Raw genomic sequence first — 20541 nt, 5'->3', positions numbered from 1 at the left:
AATGAATCCCTTACAACTTTTCCAAAAGGAAAGATTTAGGCCTAAGTTGAAACTGCAATTAGGTGAAAGGATCGTTAGAGGTCTTGCACAGCATGTTAAGAGGGTTAAAGCTCATACTTTTAGTCTATGTATGTATGGGGTTTGGAAATGGTGTTTAGTGATGAGCTAAATCACTAAACACCATTCTTCTTCTGTGCTAAAAAGAAATGCTATAAAACAACTGTGGCTATTTGGATTTAAATTATAGCATTTACTTTGCTTTTCACAACACCTTCAGACTTGAATCAGAAATAGAAGAAGCACGGCTAAAAGCTAAGGAAGAAATGATGCAAGGCATTCAAATTGCAAAAGAAATGGCTCAAGAAGAGCTTAGTTCTCAGCAAAAGAATTATGAGAGCCAGATAAAGTCATTAGAAACACAGCTGGTAAGTCGTTACTGAATATTTTAAAGTAAATGGCCTTGATCCTACTGTAGTTGCATTCAGAATTAGCTCTGAATGCAACTATGGGTTGTGTCACATCACACAAGGCAGATGAGGAGGTGGTAAATGAAAATGATGTTCTCCCCCACTCTCCCATCATGACACCTGTCCGTACAGTTCAGGAGGGGGACATTTGCACATTATCCCCCTCCCCAGGATAATGTAAACTGTTAGGAGCTTGAGAAGGCCAGTCCCCCCTTCCCTCATTTCCCTTGTTTTCCCATCAAAAGATGCTTCACTTCTTCCAAAGTTCCATGGCTTCTGCAGTGCAGTGAGCATAGTCATTTTATTGGGATGTTTTAAAAGTTCACCCTCTCCCTTCTGACTTACAAACAAATACATTTCTGAATTCTTGAGGGTCTTCAAGTATGCAGAAATCAATACCCTTGTCTGTGGGTGGCCCATTTCTCTGATGAGCTGATAGGCGCAGGACCAGCATGCAGTATTAGAAAGAATGATGTGGGGTAATTGGGGGAAAAAAGACAAAGAGACCTGGCCTCAAGAATCCTTGTAAAAATTGCTTGCCTATGCTGTGTGTGGGGGTGGGTGGGGGAGAGAGTGAGCGAAATAGAATGTTATTTGGTTTGGGGCAATGGCTTTGACAGGGTAAAGAATTTTATTATTGGTACATATTATTCATTCTCTCCTTTGTTTTCTTAGGAAGAAGAATCCCGTAGGAAACAGTTGCAGGAAACGAATAATCAAATGGCTGCAAACAAAATTCAAGAGCTGGAGAAAGCAAAGCGAGGTCTTGAGCTAGAGGTAAACTTCATCAAGAAGCACTTGGAAATGGAGAAATTGGCTGCCAAAGAGGTAAATTAAAGAACAACAACAACAAACAGCATCTTGTCGCATCAATTGGACATTGCCACTGATTTAGTATTCCTTTGCTGACTCTGTACGTTCTGTCAAATACAATTTCAAGAAAAGGTCTCGGGTGTCCTCTGGCTCTCCCCTTTGGTGAAGCCAGCTGATGTTTGGGAAATAAGAGTTTATGTAACTTGAGTGCCCTGCTGATTTGCCAGTCAGAATTGGTCCACTGAAAGGCATTTCTTGAGGCTGTGTTGCGTAATCACTCATTGCCATGTCAGGTATTTGGAATTGTATTGGAAGGCAGTGAGATATTTTTTTAAAATTGTTCTTGGCAAATGTGAATGGTGAAGAAAGTGATACCTCTCTCTCCTTGTGAATGGAACATCAATTCAGTTTAGGAATAATTAAAGGCTCGAAAGTGTAGTAAGGATAGAGTAAGCCTAGGCTCCTCTGATGCCATGTTTCTCGCCTGCCCAAGGGCCTCTACTTCCCTTGCTCGGCTTCGTCCATTTTCGTCTGCTGCCCCTTACGCCTGGAACGCTCTTCCTGAACATTTGAGAACTACAAGTTCAACCACAGCTTTTAAAGCTCAACTAAAAACTTTTCTTTTTCCTAAAGCTTTTAAAACTTGATGTTGTGCAGACTTCTACTGTTACTTTCTACTGTTAGTTTTTCCCTACCCTGTGCCTGCTTACCCTTCCCTGTACCTGTTGGCATTCTCTTCCCCTCCTTATTGTTTTACTATGATTTTATTAGATTGTAAGCCTATGCGGCAGAGTCTTGCTATTTACTGTTTTACTCTGTACAGCACCATGTACATTGATGGTGCTATATAAATAAATAATAATAATAATAATAATAGGACTAGCGTCCAGAATACCTGGAAAGCTGGGGTGTAGGACTTGCCCCCATTGTCAGTCACCAGCATTTTGTTCTTGCTGCTCCCGGCCTCTTCTGGGGGAGAGATGAGAGGGCATAGTCCACTGTAGAAAAATGGCATATAAGCAAAACAAAGTTTGGTTTGAGCCACACTTCTTGAAATATAAAGTTAATAAATATATCATATCTACCTTGCTGAGTCAGATCAAGGCCTCTGGACGGACATATGCAAGTCATGAAAATGACGGCTGTCACTTTTTGTTGTCATTTTGCACATAGCATCTGGTATTTGGAGCTACAGTGCTTCAGTTTAGTTAATTATAGTTTTAATTAGGTGGTGGTTGTTAAATTCGGACTGAAATTTCTGTCCCTCCACCCTTGCTGACTGATCTGAATTTCCGATGGAACATATAATTTCACTACCATTTTTGTATGTATTTAAAGGCAGGATCCTCCAGTCTATAAGTTTTAAGTATAATGGGTAAGAGACGGTCATTAATAGAATTGATCCAATTTAGGATGAGCAACTAATGCAGTGAAGAAGTCTAAGTATGGAAAGTATGGTATTAAATACCCTTCTCAAGAGCTGTCCAGCTTTTGCTGAAAAAGCTCATAATCCTTGTTTTGTGTTAGGTTTTAGAAGATCATGTAATTTGTCGTGCCAAGATTCTTGAAGCTCTGGAATCTGAGAAGCAGAAAATTGCTCAGGAAGTGCAAATATTTCAGCAGAGTCGGGGAAATAGAAATAAAGGTATGGTTAGAATGCATTTACCTGAATGGTGCTTTCTCACAAATATGAATGCATTTTATGTATCTTATTTAATCCCTCCACAGACATCTGGGATGGTCCCCTTCCTCTCTCTGCCCCTCTCCTGAAAATATATCTTTCCCTCAACAAGTTGAAGGAGTTGTGTATATGATTTTACATTACATTTTTGCTTGGAAGGCAGACCTTTTTTCATATTTCTTCTCCCTTGACTGCAGAGCTGTTGAATACACTGCTTTTCACAGTGCAATCCTGTATGTGGGTTATATCCAATCATATGCTAACGGAAAAATGACAAAAGTTGCAGTTGTTCCAGTAGCAGTTGCACAACTGCTGTCAGAACTATCACCAGCAATACCTAGCAGTCACATAACGTTTATTGCTCAATCCACAGATCATTGCAACACATACGAACTTGAAATTTTACTGTACTATTATACAATACTACATATGGTTAAAATTACAGAGCTATCAAGTACATAACATCCATTACTGAAATGATGGTAAAATCAAATGGGTGAACATGATAGCACTCTTCAAATACTTAAAAGGTTGTCACACACAGGAGGGCCAGGATCTCTTCTCGATCCTGCCAGAGTGCAGGACACGGAATAACAGGCTCAAGTTAAAGGAAGCCAGATTCCAGCTGGACAGCAGGAAAAACTTCCTGACTGTTAGAGCAGTACGATAGCCTAGCTACAGTTATCCATGCTCTGATAACCTCTCGCTTGGATTACTGCAATGCGTTATACGTGGGGCTGCATTTGAAAACGGTCCGGAAGCTTCAGCTGGTACAAAATAGGGCAGCCCGTTTACTAACAGGGACTGGCCGACGAGATCACATTACGCCAGTCCTTTTCCAGCTTCATTGGCTGCCAGTCCAGGTCCAGGCCCAATTCAAAGTGCTGGTATTGACATTTAAAGCCCTAAACGGTTTGGGGCCAGGTTATCTGAAGGAACGCCTCCTCCCATATGTACCTACCCAGACCTTAAGATCATCTACAGGGGCCCTTCTCCGTGAGCCCCTGCCAAAGGAAGTGAGGCAGGTGGCTACTAGGAGGAGGGCTTTCTCCAGTGTGGCACCCAGGTTGTGGAACGAGCTGCCCAGAGAGGTCCGCCTGGCGCCTACACTGTACTGCTTTCGTCGCCAGCTGAAGACCTTTTTATTCACTCAGTATTTTAACACTCAATTTTAACTTAAATTTTAATTTTACTGTTTTAACTCTGTATTTTAATCTTATATCAACTTTGCTGCGTGGTTTTATCCTGGTTGCGCTTTTTATAATGTATTTCGTAATTGTGTTTTAACTTGTTGGGTGTTTTATTGTGGTTTTAATTTTTGTGAACCGCCCAGAGAGCTTCAGCTATTGGGCGGTATAAAAATGTAATAAATAAATAAATAAATAATACGACAATGGAATCAGTTGCCTGGTGAGGTTGTGACCTCTCCCACACTAGAGGCCTTCAAGAGGCAGCTGGACAACCATCTGTCAGGGATGCTTTAGGGTGGATTCCTGCACTGAGCAGGGGGTTGGACTCGATGGCCTTGTAGGCCCCTTCCAACTCTGCTATTCTATAATTCTGTGAACAGCAGACATACAGAAACCTTTAATTACTTTTCAGTCACCATTTATATCTCTGAATCTTTATAGCACCTCACACCAATAGTTTCCAAAAACTTTGCTCTATATTTATTAGCTTTCGCTGCAAATAGTGCAACCCACTGAATCACATATGGGTTGGTTGAATGTAATAAATAACTTAGTTTTTCCTTAACACTGTATTTCACTTTCTTTAAGACAGGCTCCAAATGACTTTTTCTTATGTCTGTGTATAAGGGACAGTCAAATACGTAATGTGCTAAGTCCTCTGGAACTGGCTGTCCACAAACACACAACCTGTCTTCTACTAGTATGCCATGGAATCTCCCCCATTTCATCATAGTATCCATTTGTTCAAATCTTAAACGTGTAAGAGCTTTCTGGTGTTCCATTTTCATGGGTACTGATAGGCAATGCCTAGTCTAATGCAGTTGTAGTTAATTGTGCAGCATTTTGTGCAATGCCTTGAGCAACAGTTTGTGGAACAGCGTGTGAAAGCAGAATCAATGTACTGGCTTTGATATTTACACAAGGATAAGAACAGGGTTTGTCTGCTCAAACATCAGCCCCATTGAATTCAGTAGGACTTACTCCGAGGTAACTGGGTGTAGGATTGCAGCTTTAGTTTCTTTCCAAAACTAGGGTAGACTTGAGAAGGAATAGCCTTTGCATAAAATTTGAGAACTACTTAGTGTGCAGTTGCATCGCTGTTTTGAGAGGCGGCAGATGGTTGTCTTAGCATAGACAAATCCCTGAAGTGCACATATACTTTGTTAATATCTACACCCCAACAGTTGTAATATCAGTCAAACTTTCAAGGTGACTAATTCCTAAACGAGGTGCCATGTACTGTTGATAGTGCTATTATAAATAATTACTTTTTTCATAATTTCAGGGGTTGATAATTCACTGACTGACTAGCCATTAAATATTTTATTTTTCTTTGTAAAAAAATATTTAGCAGAACCAAACTGGAATTCTTTAAAACTGTCCATGATGATCAAGGAGGCCAACACTATTAGCAGTAAATTAGAAAAACACACTGTTTTTTGTAGGTAAGTATTTGAACTAAAGCAGTGCATGCTTATGTTGCTGTGATTTGACTAAAATTATGATGACACCGCAGAGAGGTATTTCTAGTCCTTTTTGAAAAACAAAACAAAAGTGAAACCCAAGCAAACTGATTTTGGCGCTTAGGATCTAGAGTTGAATGAAAATTCAGTGCGATTCCCAGGGCTCTGAATATTTCTAAAAATGCTGCTATAAAGTTCTTGGCTAATTGCAAATGTTTCATTTTAAAATTAAGCTCCTGTGTATTTCACTTTGTAAACTGTATGTAAAATACAACTTTGATTCCCCCTAAAAGTTATAAATAATCTGGAGGCTCTTTAGATGATTATTAATCATTTGTATTCTGGGAGTAAGTTCCTTTGTTTCTTTTACCAGACATGATGCAATGGATACAGAAAATGGTCCCAGCCCTTCTCTTCAAGTGCAGGTCCGTAACATCAGGCTGGGTGTTTCAACTTTCTGGAGCCTGGAGAAATTTGAAGACAAACTCGCTACAATGAAAGAGGTCTACGAGGTTTGTTTAGGAGGGGGAAAAACACCCTTGCCTCTGAAAATATATATTTGTAATGCTTATGTACTGCTAAGCAATTCACATATAAATATTAAAATCACCTTTAAAATACAATATTAAAAACAATTACAATAAGAGCAATACAAGGAGCAGTAAGATGGAGCGGCATGATTGATTTAATTACAAGCCATGGAAAGTGCATTGTTTTAAAATAATGCTTTTATGTGGAAGAGGCACTTTGAGAATTTGTTATCCGGAGTTGTGGGGTGCGGTGCCACCAGTACGCTGATGACACCCAACTCTACTACTCCTTTCCACCCAATTCCAAGGAAGCAGTTTCTGTGCTAAGCCGCTGTTTGTTGGCAGTAATGGATTGGATGAGGGCGAACAAATTGAAGCTTAATCCAGATAAGACAGAGGTGCTCCCGGTCAGTCGAAAGGCAGATCAGGGAATAGGGATTCAGCTTGTGTTGGATGGGGTTACACTCCCCCTGAAGACGCAGGTCCGCAGCTTGGGTGTGCTTCTGGATTCAGCCCTGAGCCTGGATGCCCAGGTTTCGGCGGTGGCCAGGAGTTCATTTGCACAGTTAAAGCTAGTGCGCCAGCTGCGCCCGTTCCTAGAGATGTCAGACCTGGCCACGGTGACACATGCCTTAGTTACATCCCGATTGGATTACTGTAACGCGCTCTACGTGGGGCTGCCTTTGAAGAGTGTTCAGAAACTCCAGCTGGTTCAAAGAGCTGCAGCCAGGTTGTTGACCGGGGCTGGTTACAGGGAGCATACAACTCCCCTGTTAAAACAGCTCCAATGGCTTCCAGTCTGTTTCCGGGCACAATTCAAAGTGCTGGTTATGACCTATAAAGCTCTATATGGTTCGGGTCCAGGTTATTTGAAAGAACGTATTCTCCCTTATGAGCCTGCCCGTGCTTTGAGATCTTCTGGAGAGGCCCTTCTTTCAGTCCCACCTTCTTCACAGGCGTGCTTGGTGGGAACATGGGAGAGGGCCTTCTCGGTGGCTGCTCCGGTGCTCTGGAACTCTCTTCCCGGGGAAGCTAGGCTGGCTCCCTCCTTGATGGGCTTTCGGAAGCAGGCTAAAACTTTTTTGTTCAAGCAGGCCTTTGGAGAATAATCTGGCCCTCCATCTATGTTAATGTCTTATGATTTTGTTGTGTATTTTTTAATTGTTTATGGTTTTGTTTCCCTCCCCCCCCCATGTATATTTTAAACTTTGTAAGGCCGCCTTGAGGCCCAGCATTGGGCAAAAGGCGGGATACAAATAAATATAATAATAATAATAATAATAATAATAATAATAATAATAATAATAATAATACCACCTCATCTGGCATCGCAACAGAAGAGCCTGTGCAGGTTGGTCTTGGCTGCTGACATCCAGAAGTGATATCAAACACAGGTGTTGCGCAGTCATCAAAAGCTAACAAGTGGCCTGGCCTTGACAACTCACAGATCAGCCTGTGTGGGTGGGTGGATGGGGGAGGCAGCCATAAAGCCCGAACTGTCATGCAGACCAGCAGGAAGGAGAGAGGGAGAAGAGGAGAGAAAGACAGACAGGATGAACATGACAACCCACACTCAAAGTTGAGTATAGGTTGAGTGTGGATTGTTCTTCAACCATGCATGGTTTGTTGTGTTGTGAGAACCCAACCACGCTAATGAACCATGGTTTGTTAACCATGAACAACCCAGAAAGAAAACCCATGTTTTGTGGTTGGGTTGTGAATTGTGGGTTTTTTGCGGTTAACTGACCATAGTTTGTTAGCATGGCAGGGTTCACACAACACAAAACCCTGTGGTTCAACGACAACCCATGCTGAACCCATACTCAATTTTGAGTTCAGGTTGTTGTATTGTGTGAAGCCAGCCAGTGAAGGCAAAAATATACAATAAAGGTACTGACTCTTTTCATGCATGCCAGTCTGGTGTTTGAGTAAGATTCATTGACTGAAGTTTTTACCTTCAGTTCTAAAGTGCTGACCACTTAAAGATCACCTTCTTCTTGGATTCCTGATATATATTGGGGGGAGGAGGGCTGGATTAAATTTAGCTGCAGGATAAGGCAGGAAAGTTTTTTGCTGAGGCTTAAATCTTGCTGAAGAGAGTAAAGAGTTTTGAGTAAGACTTTTAGAATGTGGTAGATGCTTTCTGATTTAAAGTGCAAAGATTATGAATAATTTAAAGATTATTATCTATAAACCTTTTCAATACTAACCCTAAGAGCAGGGATTGTCTCATTATTAATCTTTGCAAGCCGCTCTGAGAGCCTTTTTTTTTTTTTGGCTAAAGAGCAGGATAAAAATATTGTAAATAAAATTAAAAATCAATCAATCAATAGGTGGTTGAATGTTAGGTTTTTGTTTTAAACTGTGGAAATGATGGCACTATAACAAAAATGGAATTATTTTTCTTTCCAGACAAACAGTAATAACAAAACCGATGAAATTTTTTATGATCCCACTGATGAATGGGAACCCGATTTTTCAAATGCATCAGTTTCTTTCCTTTCTACAAGGAGGTAAATAATGTCTTGTTTGAGTTTAAAGTTAAATTCTGCGTTCGTACAAAAATTGCCGAGATAAATATATACTAATTGTGAATGGAAAGAGGCTATGTGGATGAGTACTAAGGATACTTATAGGTAGTTCAATGTGGTACTGCCTACAACCTGGCAGTATCTACCCTTGCTAAAATAAACAGTTTTGGTAATGGGAAGCTTCTTTATAACCCCCCTCCACCAAAAAGAAAAAAGCAGGAAATGCATGTGAAGTATGTCCCACCAAGATTGTTCTTTCTTCACCTTCTTCATAGGACAGCCAGAGTTGTTGCTGAGGGGGACACTGCTGGTAATATATGTACCAGCACTGATTAATATATGTAGCCAGGAATGGTTTCTAGCATTCTTACAATTGCTGTTGTGTTCATTATATAAATGAATAATACTTATGTTGAGAAATGCAGTTGTAAAGAAATCTATGGGTGAGTTTCATGAAATGGAAGTTAATGAAACTTAGAACTGTTGTCCTCTTGTTTCTCAATTCTTGCTCAATGTCAGGAGAAGTAGAAGTCTAAGGAAGAGCAAGCGAATTTCTGGATGTTTATCTGAGGTAAAGATGAGGCTACACAATTCATACTTACCAGGTGCGTGTGTATTTATACAACTGACCTTCAAAAGCTAATGGTTCATTCATTTTTTGTGGCTTTTGGTTTACCTTAAAAAGTATCTGAGAACATGCTTATGCCCCCGCCAATCCTCTATGTCTGCTGATTACGTTCCAGAAGCGGTGAGTCTTGCCAGTTGCCTTCTGCGAGCAGGACCCACCACTTATGCAAGGGGGAGTTAGTGCTTCCTAGAGGAAGCCCCTATATCAGTGGTTCTCAACCTTCCTAATGCCGCGACCCTTTAATACAGTTCCTCATGTTGTGGTGACCCCCAACCATAAAATTATTTTCGTTCTTCTCTACACGATCCATTGTCATGGGATGGTTTGCTAATGAAAATAATACATAACAATAGCTTTAATAATACAAAAGATGATACATGACATAGTTCAGTCAATAGTTTCCTAAACCATCGGAAATATGTGTTTTCCGATGGTCTTAGGTGACCCCTGTGAAAGGGTCATTCGACCCCCAAAGGGGTCCCGACCCACAGGTTGAGAACCGCTGCCCTATATCAACAGAAATGCTGGCAGGTTGGTGGAGCTCCTTTATGGGACCTGTCTTCTTCCAGAAAGAAGTATCTCTGCTTGTTTCAGGTTGCCCCAGAAGCACTAGATCTCCTTTGGGTAAGCAGTGGGCACTGCTTGCTGATGGGAATCTGTGGGACACAGGAAAATCAGTGGGGGCATAAGCGCCCCATTGGATACTGCCCTGAAGGTTTAAAAAATGTCTATATTTATATTTTGTATAGAGAGAGGATGGCATTCTTTGTTGTATTCAACCCTTTGAAAAGGCATACTTACTTTTTTTCAGATTGCAAACATGATTAAAAACAGGTATCTATTACTTATAATGATGCTCAAGTCTTTAAAAACTTGATGTTGTGCAGACTTTATACTGTTAGTTTTACCCTACCCTGTGCCTGTTTGCATTCTCTTCCCCTCCTTATTGTTTTACTATGATTTTATTAGATTGTAAGCCTATGCGGCAGAGTCTTGCTATTTACTGTTTTACTCTGTACAGCACCATGTACACTGATGGTGCTATATAAATAAATAATAATAATAATAATAATAATAATAATAATAATAATAATAATAATGTTAGGCAAGAAATCCACCAGAGTATTAACTTAGTGATTTATCTAAATGCATGACTTCATGAAGCTGTTCTGTTATCACAGGCTCAACAAATGCACTGGCCAGCCTGAGCTCAGATCCACCTGAATCATTTCTACCTGGTATTTGTAAGGAAATGATAGGTTCAGCTCTGGATACGCTGGCACGGACGCATGAAGAAGAGGAGAGCATGGCACAAAGCCTATTAACAACATTGTGCACCATATATACTGGAGTCAGTGCATTGACAAAGGCTTATGAGGAAGCTGAAGAAAGTCAAGAGAACTGTAAGCTTCATTTTATGATCAAGCCCACATTTTGAGTCTCTTTCCATTTATTTACAAATCATTTGAAGTGTATTTCCTCCAATCCCTCCTGAACCCTTCTTGCCAAAATGAATGGTCTTCTAATTAATTATTTTTTCCAATGTGTTTTAGTTTTCATTGTTGATCATGGTGCTCAGTCTTCCAGCATCAGGATTACGTCCAGTTTTGAACAGCTTGTGGTTCTAACCAAGCATTGGCTGAACTGTTTCCGAAAAAATGACGAATTTGTAAAAATTTATGATGAACTAAGGGAAGATATAAAACATTTGGGAGGATATCTGCAATTGCTATTGCAGGTAAGGGATCTTATTGCAGACGTCCTTTGAAAATGAAAAAAGAACTGGAAGTATTGGTTTAGGCTGCGTCCTTTCTATATGTATCTCATGAATATTGCGAAATCATGGTGCTGACGCTGAATCAGTAATCCAGTTTATACTATTTTCACAATGTGGATTGGAATCAATGACAAAAATGCATGCAACACACATTTCCTAGCTGTACTTTTGTCTCTCAGGGTGGTTGTTCCGATCTGTCGTCGGTAGTAGCAGAGGCACAGAGAAAAATAATGCAGATGTTGAAAGAGATGGTAAAATACATAGGGCACTTGGCAGCACTTACTGGCTCAGACCTACATTTTGCAGCAGAAAATAAAGGTGATACAAGCAATCCAAAGGTAAAATAATTGTGTGTGTGTATGGATGAAGGGGAATCTCTATGCTGATTCTATCAGACTTAAGTCCAACAGTGACTACTGAAAGGGCATTCCCATCCATGTCAACTTAGAAGTAAATCCCACTGAATTCAATGCATACTACTTCCATGTAAGTGGCTATATGTTTACAGCCTCAGTATACTAAGGCATTATGCAATTGTACTACTGTAAGTGGTCTTTGAATTGCCCTAGGTGTGTGCTCTAGATTTGAGGGCAACGTGTCTGTGACTTTACAGTTATCTCTAAAACTTTTAACAACTAACATATGTTCTTAAAATAGATCCTTTCTGATAAAGTGGGGCTAGAAAGTAAATAAAGGAATTACTAAAAGGACCTACTGATACATCTCAGTACAGAGTTGTATAAAGTTGCGTGGTTTAATAGATGGATTAATTAGCTGGAGTTTGTTTTAATAAGTGGGGCTGTGACATGTTTTCTGAGGCTACTTGTGAAGAAGGGTGGGATAATTAATAATAACAACAAGGAGGAGAAGGAGGAGGATCTGTGTTGCTGTAACAGGGAGTAAAGAGATAAAAATTAAAACATGTATGTTCCTTCCAGCAATGAGAGAGAAGTTACAGTTTAACAAACACTTCTTTCGCCATCTCATAAAAACACCCATGTTGAGATTTCGATAATGCTAACAAAATCTAAATTTAAGAAAATGTTTATTAGTTTTGAATTGAGTAAGTGCTATAACCTAATCAGGGATTTCTATAAGAATCTTGGGCCTCTACAACCGAATTGCCTGGCACCTATGTTTCAATCTTTTTGGCTCTGGGCAAAACCATTTTTATTTACCCAGGCATTTTAAATTGTTCCAAATCCTAATCTGCTTTTTAGGATCCCACCTGCTGTCTGTTGTTTGCGATGTGATATTTCTTTTGTTGTACACCGGACTAAAATACAAATTGGCTGAAGGAGAGCATACAAATACTTTAATGAATTAATTAATACTCGATAAAAGTGTGTTTGAAAGCCCACTGTTGGCACACATCGGTATTAGCATTTCTCCCCCCCCCCACAATTTTATAATTGAACTCTACATTTTAAAAGAAATCTCACTGTATCTCTTTCTTATCAGAAGCAGTTCATATCAGACCTCTATAAAGGAATCAACTTGGGATTGGAGCATCTTTTAGATTGTATACAGAAAACATCTAGAGTGATGCAGAATGAACTCTCAAAATGGTACCCACAAAATGAGGTGATGTGGAGATACTGAACTCTTCTAGGCCTGAGGGAAGCATTTTTAACCATGTCACAAATTCAATTATGTTTTGACAAGATTTTCATGGATATTATTAGTGAAATCCTGGAACATGTTGGTTGTTCTCAAATGTATAATTGTGTATCTTTAACTTATCTCTGTTTGCACTTCATGGTTTATTATGATAGCTGTTGAGGCCATGTAAAACATTAGGACCTATTGCATATGGGATATTGAAACTCTATACTGCATAAACTTCTCACTTCTTTACACCAGAACAGAACAGTTTGTACAAACATGTCTGTTACAATGGCAGCAGAATTTTTTTAAAAAAATCTTGGAATACTTTCTGTAGAAGTATATCACTTTTGTTTTGTTTTGCTGCCATTGCAGGCACACTGTAGAATTAAGGGAGAAATGTTAATTTGTAATGGTAAAGAAGCTCCTCATTTAATCACCCCATAAAACTAACAAGGGATCTTCTTAGTTCATTGATGGCAAAATGTGACACATATTTCTTGTGACAGCTGTAATATATTAATGATAGTTTAAAAAGAATTTCCATAGAAGTATAATAGTATGCCAAAATACATATGCAAAAATGCAAACTCTTGCTTAAAAAGGGGGTCTGGTGGGCACACTCAATAGAATTTGTAGCTTCTTTTTCTTTGAGCAGCTGACATCTTACCCACCCACCCTGATGCCACATCGCAAACTGTTTTCAAACGTAGACTACAATGTGGCATGAGCGGAGGAGGGTGACTGCAGTTCAAGGAAAATAGTGTTCGAATAAAATGGCTCAAAAAGCACAAATCCTGGTTTAACAAATTGGACTCCCCACCCCAGCTTTTCATTAACTTTTGCATAATTGCTTCTTGAAAAGCCTATTTAAAACAACGTCCAAGTTGAAGCATCACATAGTGGTTCCTGATCGGCCTAGTTGGGGTTGAATATTCAAAATGGCCACCAAATGTGCCGGGCACACATCATGGGAAGTCATGAGTTAATTAACCCAGGATTTGCTGCTGTTAACTGTGAAATGGGTCACTGCCTCTCTACATCAGGATATTACTTTTGTTGTGTGGTAGAAAGGGATGGGCGGTGCCTTTTTTATGCGCTGCCCGGTCCAAATTATTAATATATCTTGGCTTGTCTAACAAAGTGTTATGTGGTTATGGTTGAAGATTTAATACAATATATTTTTAAACGCCTAACATTTTTTCAGGTTCAGAATCGAATGAAGAATAAAGCTAGAGCTTTGGCTAAAGTCATTGAAAATATTGTATCTGATTGTAAAAAGGTAACTAAAACATTTGCTCAATTACATTTTTCATTTGGTCCTTAGCAAGGGTAGTGTTAGTTGCATGTTACAATGAAGTATTGTTAACTATACTGTTAGAATTCAACATTTTCTCGATGTTCTTAAATTGTGCCACAATGTGTACATTCATCAAGGAGACTTAGCTAATCCCAGATATTCCCATGTTAATGCATGTGCCTTCAATCATTTGTTGACACTTTCCATTTTTAGGTGTATATGTGAAGGGATCATTATTTAGGCACACTGCTCTTGAGTGTACTTGTCTTTCAAAATCTGTATTGGAAACAATGCTGGGGTGGGGAGCAGTAGCTTGATGGTAGTGGTCTGTGCTACCTCTGCTTGATAAAACTATTTGCATTGTCTGCACACCTCCTGAAAACCTGTTATTAATTAACACAGAAGGAAGTCGCACGTTTATTAAGGAGAGAAGAATCTGTTGACCAGGACTTAGAGAAAGCAACATGTACAGCTGTTGAATTCTTGGCATTGCATCATTGTCTAGATCAAGTCTACCAGATCATTACGTCTTCATTACAAGGTATTTTGCTAAGTTGTTACATTTGCCATCCCACAAAACTACTTTAAAATGATCATTAAAGAGATGCAAGAGTCAGTGCTGGGCTCCTCTATTTTGTTATGATGCAACCCATCCGTTATGATAATTTCTTTTTAAGCAAATTTATTCCCTTCTTGATCAGTGACTGGGGCCATGTGCACATATTAACTCTGTGGTAGTATTGTTGCCACAGAACCACTTTTCTGAAACCACTCCTGCATCTCGGTGGCTACTTAATAAAAGTGCCACTTGCTTAGATGGCTTTGACCATGTGCTGCTTCTGATAGCAATGTGCAACATCATTAGTCCTGATGAAGGCATAGAATAGGTATTGGGAGCATGGGCTCTGTCTGTTCACACGTTACTGATGTAAAGCAGAAGTCCACCATGAGAAAGCAATTTTGTAGTGACAGCCTCACCACAGACGGCAATGAAGCAAATAAAGAGAGATTCCCGTAAGGATCTTACAGCATTCAGACCAGAAACGCCACTGTTTCACCCGTATGTAACGTGCTAGAAGTTTAGATACCTGAAATTTATTTCACTGTTTCCGTGGAGTTTTAATTCCTTAATATATGGATTGTCACACATGTTCCATTTGGGATATAATTATCTCCTTGTCCATAAGGATTACATGCTTATGGTTGCTGCACTTGGTATGCAGAGTGCAGAATTCTCAGGGCCTTTCAATGTATGACTGTACATGCATCATGAGAGGCCAAGTGGGTTGCACATGTCTTTCTGAATTCAAGGAGTGGAGCATTCCAAAATATGTCCCACAGACATTCTATAATGAAAAGAACTATTGCATTTGGTGGTATTAATTTCTATTTATTTATTTATTTTTTACATTTATATACCGCCCCATAGCTGAATCTCTCTGGGCTATGCAGGGATAGGCAACTTGTAGTCCAACACATCTGCAAGGCACCAACTGGCATCAGTCCAGCCAGCATGCTGAATGGTCAGGGATTATGGGGTTTGAAGTCCAAAATATCTGGGGGCCACCAGATTGCCTACTACTGTTCTAAGGTGTCTTTTACATCTTTGCTAAGCATTCTAAAATCTAACATGGTTGATTGACTGATTCTCTATTTGTATATTTTGTCATTTGTGGTTTTGTTTTGTATTTTATTGTTTTAAATATGTGCACTGCATTTAATATTTTTAATTGTATTGCATTAAATGTTTGTACTGCATCTTCATGGTGTGGAGAAAGTGGACCGGAAAACATCTTTCTCCGTCTCTCATAATATTAGCCCTCAGTGGGGGTCATCTCATAAAGATGATTCGTGGGACATTCAGGATAGATAAAAAGAAGTATTTATTCGCACAGCGCATTGATAAAATATGGAATTCACTACCACAAGATGTAGTGATTTCCACCAATTTCAAAGGCTTTAAAAGGGGGTTAGATGAATTTATGGAGGATAAGGCTATCAATGGCTATGTGCTGCCTCTAGTATCAGAGGGAGTATGCCTATGTACAGCAGTTGCTGGGGAACATGGGTGGGAGAATGATATTGTACTCATGCCCTGTTTGTAGCTTTCCCACAGAAAGCTGTTTGGCCACTATGTGAACAGAATGCTGGACCAGATGGACACTTTGTCTGAACCAGCATAGTTCATCTTACGTTCTTACTTTAGTTTTTTGTTTGATAATCCATCCAGAGAACATTTGCTATTGGGCAGGTCGAAAATATAATAAATAAAAAAATAAATATAATCACTTCAAGTCCCTTGCAAATCAGTCTTGGTTTCCCACGATATTTGTCTATATGACACCCTTAGAGCTGAGTTCCTTCACCTCTTCCAATTCTGCATGTATCAATGGTCATTGCTCATTTTAGTGCAGAACTGCAAATGTTCTGCCATTGTTTAGTTTATATACGCACGGATTTAAAAACTGTGGGCAATGGCTCAAAAGACCACAAATCCTCTTCTGACTGTACTGGGGATGCTCTATTCCAGATGAATGTTGTGACTACCTTACAGGTAATTTAGGTGGTTTTAAAGCACATCCTTGTATGTGGATGAAAGCAATGATTCAGTATAAGAACTCCACATTTCAGTGGGTGTTGATAGCTTTGCATTTAATATAGCTTTGCAGATAATCCAAGTTGGTTTCTGCAAAGATATGCATGTGAAAGTTGAGAACTAAAGACTGATCAACACTTTATTTCTGTATATTTGGTTACAGGTAGGCAGCAAAAAATGTGTATGGGATTATGTCACTTATGGGTGGCATGTGTCTGCTTAAACAGATCTGTTTACTCGCAATATATACAGAACTGTGGCTGTGATAATTTCCTAACTGCTGCTCCAAAGTACATTGTGTGTGGTATAGTTCGAAAGCTATCTTAGGACCAGGGGGATCCAAGTTCAAGTCCCCATTCAGCCATGAAGATCACTAGGGGATCCTGACTTTCTTTCAGTTCAGCCTATGTCACAGTTGTTGAAAGGATAACATTAGGAAGGGCAAGATAAAAATGTAATGAATAAAATAAATACTGCCACATGTGCATTGAATTCTGTCCTTAGCTGAGTACAAAATGCAAACAGTTTACATTTTATTTATTTATTCATTCACTGGGATCTCAGGGTGGCGTACAGATAAAATCAGAACAATATAAACGTAAATAATACGCACAGCTAAAAAATATTAAATCGTTGACCAATTAAAACCAGCAGGTTTTTTTTTTTTAAAAAAAAGCAATAAAAACAATTTTGAAGCTTCGAACCTGAACTTTCCTGATTTAGGTGATACCATGCCCATGGATTTCGATCAAATAAAAGGGTTATATATACTCCCCCCTTTTACATATTTCCATCATTGCCAATGCTTGGGCCTCTATGTTTTCTTCAAGACTACTAGAGTATATGTGATTCCCTTGTGGGTGTATGGCAAGAGAGCAGCCACATTTTTATAGGTTCATGTAATGGAGGTATTTGTAGCTGCATCAGTCCAACAGCAGAAGAAACTGTAGGGAGATAAACGGCCAGACAATGGGCCAGTTCACACATCACGACAAATCGTGGGTTAATTAATCAACCCATGATTTGTTGAAACGCGTGCTATGTGTGAGCTGCTTCCATTTTCTGTATAATCAGAGCATGATGTGTGAATCTGGACCTGTGCATTAACACAACATCAAACCATGGGTTAACCATTGTGCTATTTATTTAAGCCCTAAACAACACATTGGTCCAGGTTTGAATGTCACACTCACAACCTCTGATGGGCTGATCGGAGGTTGTTTACAGAAATAGGAAGTGGCTCACGTGCAGCATGCATCCTCATGAATCATGGCTTAAATCATCCATGATTTGCCGTCCTGATATGCAAACCAATCAATGTTTAAAATGTTTCTAGTGTTTTGTGTAACTTTGGCTGCAATCCCAGACAAAAGAACAACTTGTGGCATACCCAACAAACTGGTTTTCCTGCAAATGCTTTCCTTTGTCACAGTCTGAGTGACAACCTGGAGGTTAAAAACTCACCTTTTTTCCTCCTTAATATTGTCTCGTGCCATTATCTCAACCATGCAATAACCTTCTTGTGCTTCTCCATTCCCTAAAATATTTTCCTAAAGGTTTATGGCTGATTAAGGCAGTTTACTCTTCACATGCTCATTGATGTTTCTGATAAAATATAGATTCACAAAACAGTTTTGGAAGCCTTCAACTTATTACATTGTACATGGTGAACAAATGTTAAACAACATGTTTGCAAACCATTGAGAGGCTGCATTAGGCTGACAGCCAAGTAATCTACTTTCGTGGTTATTAAGGTCAAACAAAAAGGAATTAAGCTGAAAGTACATAAATATTTTTTTCCTTTTTGAGTCTCTTGAAATTATATAGAGATTATTCAACTGTTGCTTATTAATTATTGGACGTTGGTCTCTTTGTCATTTGTTTTTTTCTGCAGGTGCATACAGAAACAGAAGTCCACTCAGATATTTTATAGAAAAGATTTGTATTTTAGCTGAGAATATTAACGCTCTCTGCAATCCATCATCTTCATCCATTAACTCAGCAGACAATCTTGTCCACAAAATCCCAGAGCCTCTTGTAAACCAGAGTGAATTAGATTCTGTAGCAAAGTCACTCCTTATAAGTTTTGAACTTGACCTGGGAGAGAATGCATTGAAAATTCAGGGCAGTTGTATGGAAAGTACTCAGTCGGAAGGAAAACAACTTGAAAGAGGTGAAGCCATAAACTTTGGGAACCAGAAAGGAGTTCAAAAACGGGAATATAAACTTTTGTCTCTACCTGAAAGTTTAGGGGAATCTTCACCTTCTGGAATATATTGGGTATGACTTATTGCGTAATTTGTTGAAAAGTTCAGAATGCAGGAAATGCTATTTAATTTGCTTGGAACCGAAACATAAATCTATTAAAACAAAAATGCAGTGTTGGCTTTCACATGTTTAAAACAATATCAGATTTGATTTAAACATGAACTATGCTCATAATCATGTACTGTCTATGCAAAGGTATCTACCCGTATGTATAAAATGCTTGTGAATATTATAATCAAACCGTAAAATTTCTACAAACAAAGCTTAAGAAAACTGTAAAAATGAGTGTTTTTAAATTATAACCCTTGAGTTCTGTATGTTGAGCAGACTTTTAAATTGCTGTACAAAAAGGTCATATTAAACTATTTTATTGAATCATAAAAATCTTAAGTTTTTCTTTTAATTTATGGGTTTCTCTTTTGAAGCTTATTTCATATTGTGTTTTTTTTAATTTCATTTTTTTATTTTTTGTCAGGCAGGCATGGGTAGTTTGTTACTACCTGGGATCTAGAAGCCAACATGGATTTGTCAGGAACAAGTCCTGTCAGACTAATTTGATCTCATCGGGTAACCTCTCTTGCGGACTGTGGGAATGCTGTAGATGTCATATATCTTGACTTCAGCAAAGCTTTTGACAAAGTGCCCCATGATATTCTGATTAACAAACTAGCAAAAAGTGGGCTAGATGGAACAACTATTAGGTGGATTCACAGTTGGCTACAGAATCGGACTCAAAGAGTACTTATCCATGGAACCTTCTCAAACTGGGGAGAGGCAACGAGTGGGGTACCGCAGGGATCAGTCCTGGGCCCAGTGCTCTTCAACATTTTTATTAATGATTTGGACAAGGAGGTGCAGGGAACGCTGATCAAATTTGCTGATGACACAAAATTGGGTGGGATAGCTAATACCCTGGAAGACAGAAACAAACTTCAAAGTGATCTTGATAGGCTGGAGTGCTGGGCTAAAAACAACAGAATGAAATAGGGATAAATGCCAAGTTCTACATTTAGGAAATAGAAACCAAAGGCACAGTTACAAGATGGGGGATACTTGGCTCAGCAATACAAACGAGAAGGACCTTGGAATTGTTGTAGATTGCAAGCTGAATATGAGCCAACAGTGCGATATGGCTGCAAGAAAGGCAAATGCTATTTTGGGCTGCATTAATAGAAGTATAGCTTCCAAATTACGTGAGGTACTGGTTCCTCTCTATACGGCCCTGGTTAGGCCTCATCTAGAGTATTGCGTCCAGTTTTGGGCTCCACAATTCAAGAAGGATGCAGACAAGCTGGAGCGTGTTCAGAGGAGGGCAACCAGGATGATCAGGGGTCTGGAAACAAAGCCCTATGAAGAGAGACTGAAAGAACTGGGCATGTTTAGCCCAGAGAAGAGAAGATTGAGGGGAGACATGATAGCACTCTTCAAATACTTAAAAAGTTGTCACACAGGAGGGCCAGGATCTCTTCTTGATCCTCCCAGAGTGCAGGACACGGAATAATGGGCTCAAGTTAAAGGAAGCCAGATTCCAGCTGGACATCAGGAAAAACTTCCTGACTGTTAGGGCAGTACGACAATGGAATCAGTTACCTAGGGAGGTTGTGGGCTCTCCCACACTAGAGGCCTTCAAGAGGCAGCTGGACAAGCATCTGTCGGGGATGCTTTAGGGTGGATTCCTGCATTGAGCAGGGG

General features: G+C 39.4%; 1 protein-coding gene across 1 annotated transcript in view; it reads left to right on the top strand.

Moving 5' to 3' along the window:
• KIF14 (kinesin family member 14) overlaps window positions 1–18875 on the top strand; it is a 38810-nt gene extending 19935 nt beyond the window's left edge. The window contains exons 16-29 of the mRNA XM_063117438.1: window positions 278–425; window positions 1143–1295; window positions 2808–2925; window positions 5506–5596; window positions 5988–6126; window positions 8557–8657; window positions 9195–9280; window positions 10485–10706; window positions 10857–11041; window positions 11260–11418; window positions 12542–12664; window positions 13893–13967; window positions 14388–14526; window positions 18476–18875. Coding sequence (XP_062973508.1) covers window positions 278–425; window positions 1143–1295; window positions 2808–2925; window positions 5506–5596; window positions 5988–6126; window positions 8557–8657; window positions 9195–9280; window positions 10485–10706; window positions 10857–11041; window positions 11260–11418; window positions 12542–12664; window positions 13893–13967; window positions 14388–14526; window positions 18476–18867 — 2131 coding nt within the window. The 3' untranslated portion in view covers window positions 18868–18875. The remainder of the gene's footprint in view (window positions 1–277; window positions 426–1142; window positions 1296–2807; window positions 2926–5505; window positions 5597–5987; window positions 6127–8556; window positions 8658–9194; window positions 9281–10484; window positions 10707–10856; window positions 11042–11259; window positions 11419–12541; window positions 12665–13892; window positions 13968–14387; window positions 14527–18475) is intronic.
• Window positions 18876–20541: the final 1666 nt, after the last annotated feature.

The sequence above is a fragment of the Elgaria multicarinata genome, chromosome 1 (genome assembly GCF_023053635.1).
Source record: "Elgaria multicarinata webbii isolate HBS135686 ecotype San Diego chromosome 1, rElgMul1.1.pri, whole genome shotgun sequence".
NCBI lineage: Eukaryota > Metazoa > Chordata > Lepidosauria > Squamata > Anguidae > Elgaria > Elgaria multicarinata.
This window is presented reverse-complemented; position numbering and strand designations above follow the sequence as displayed.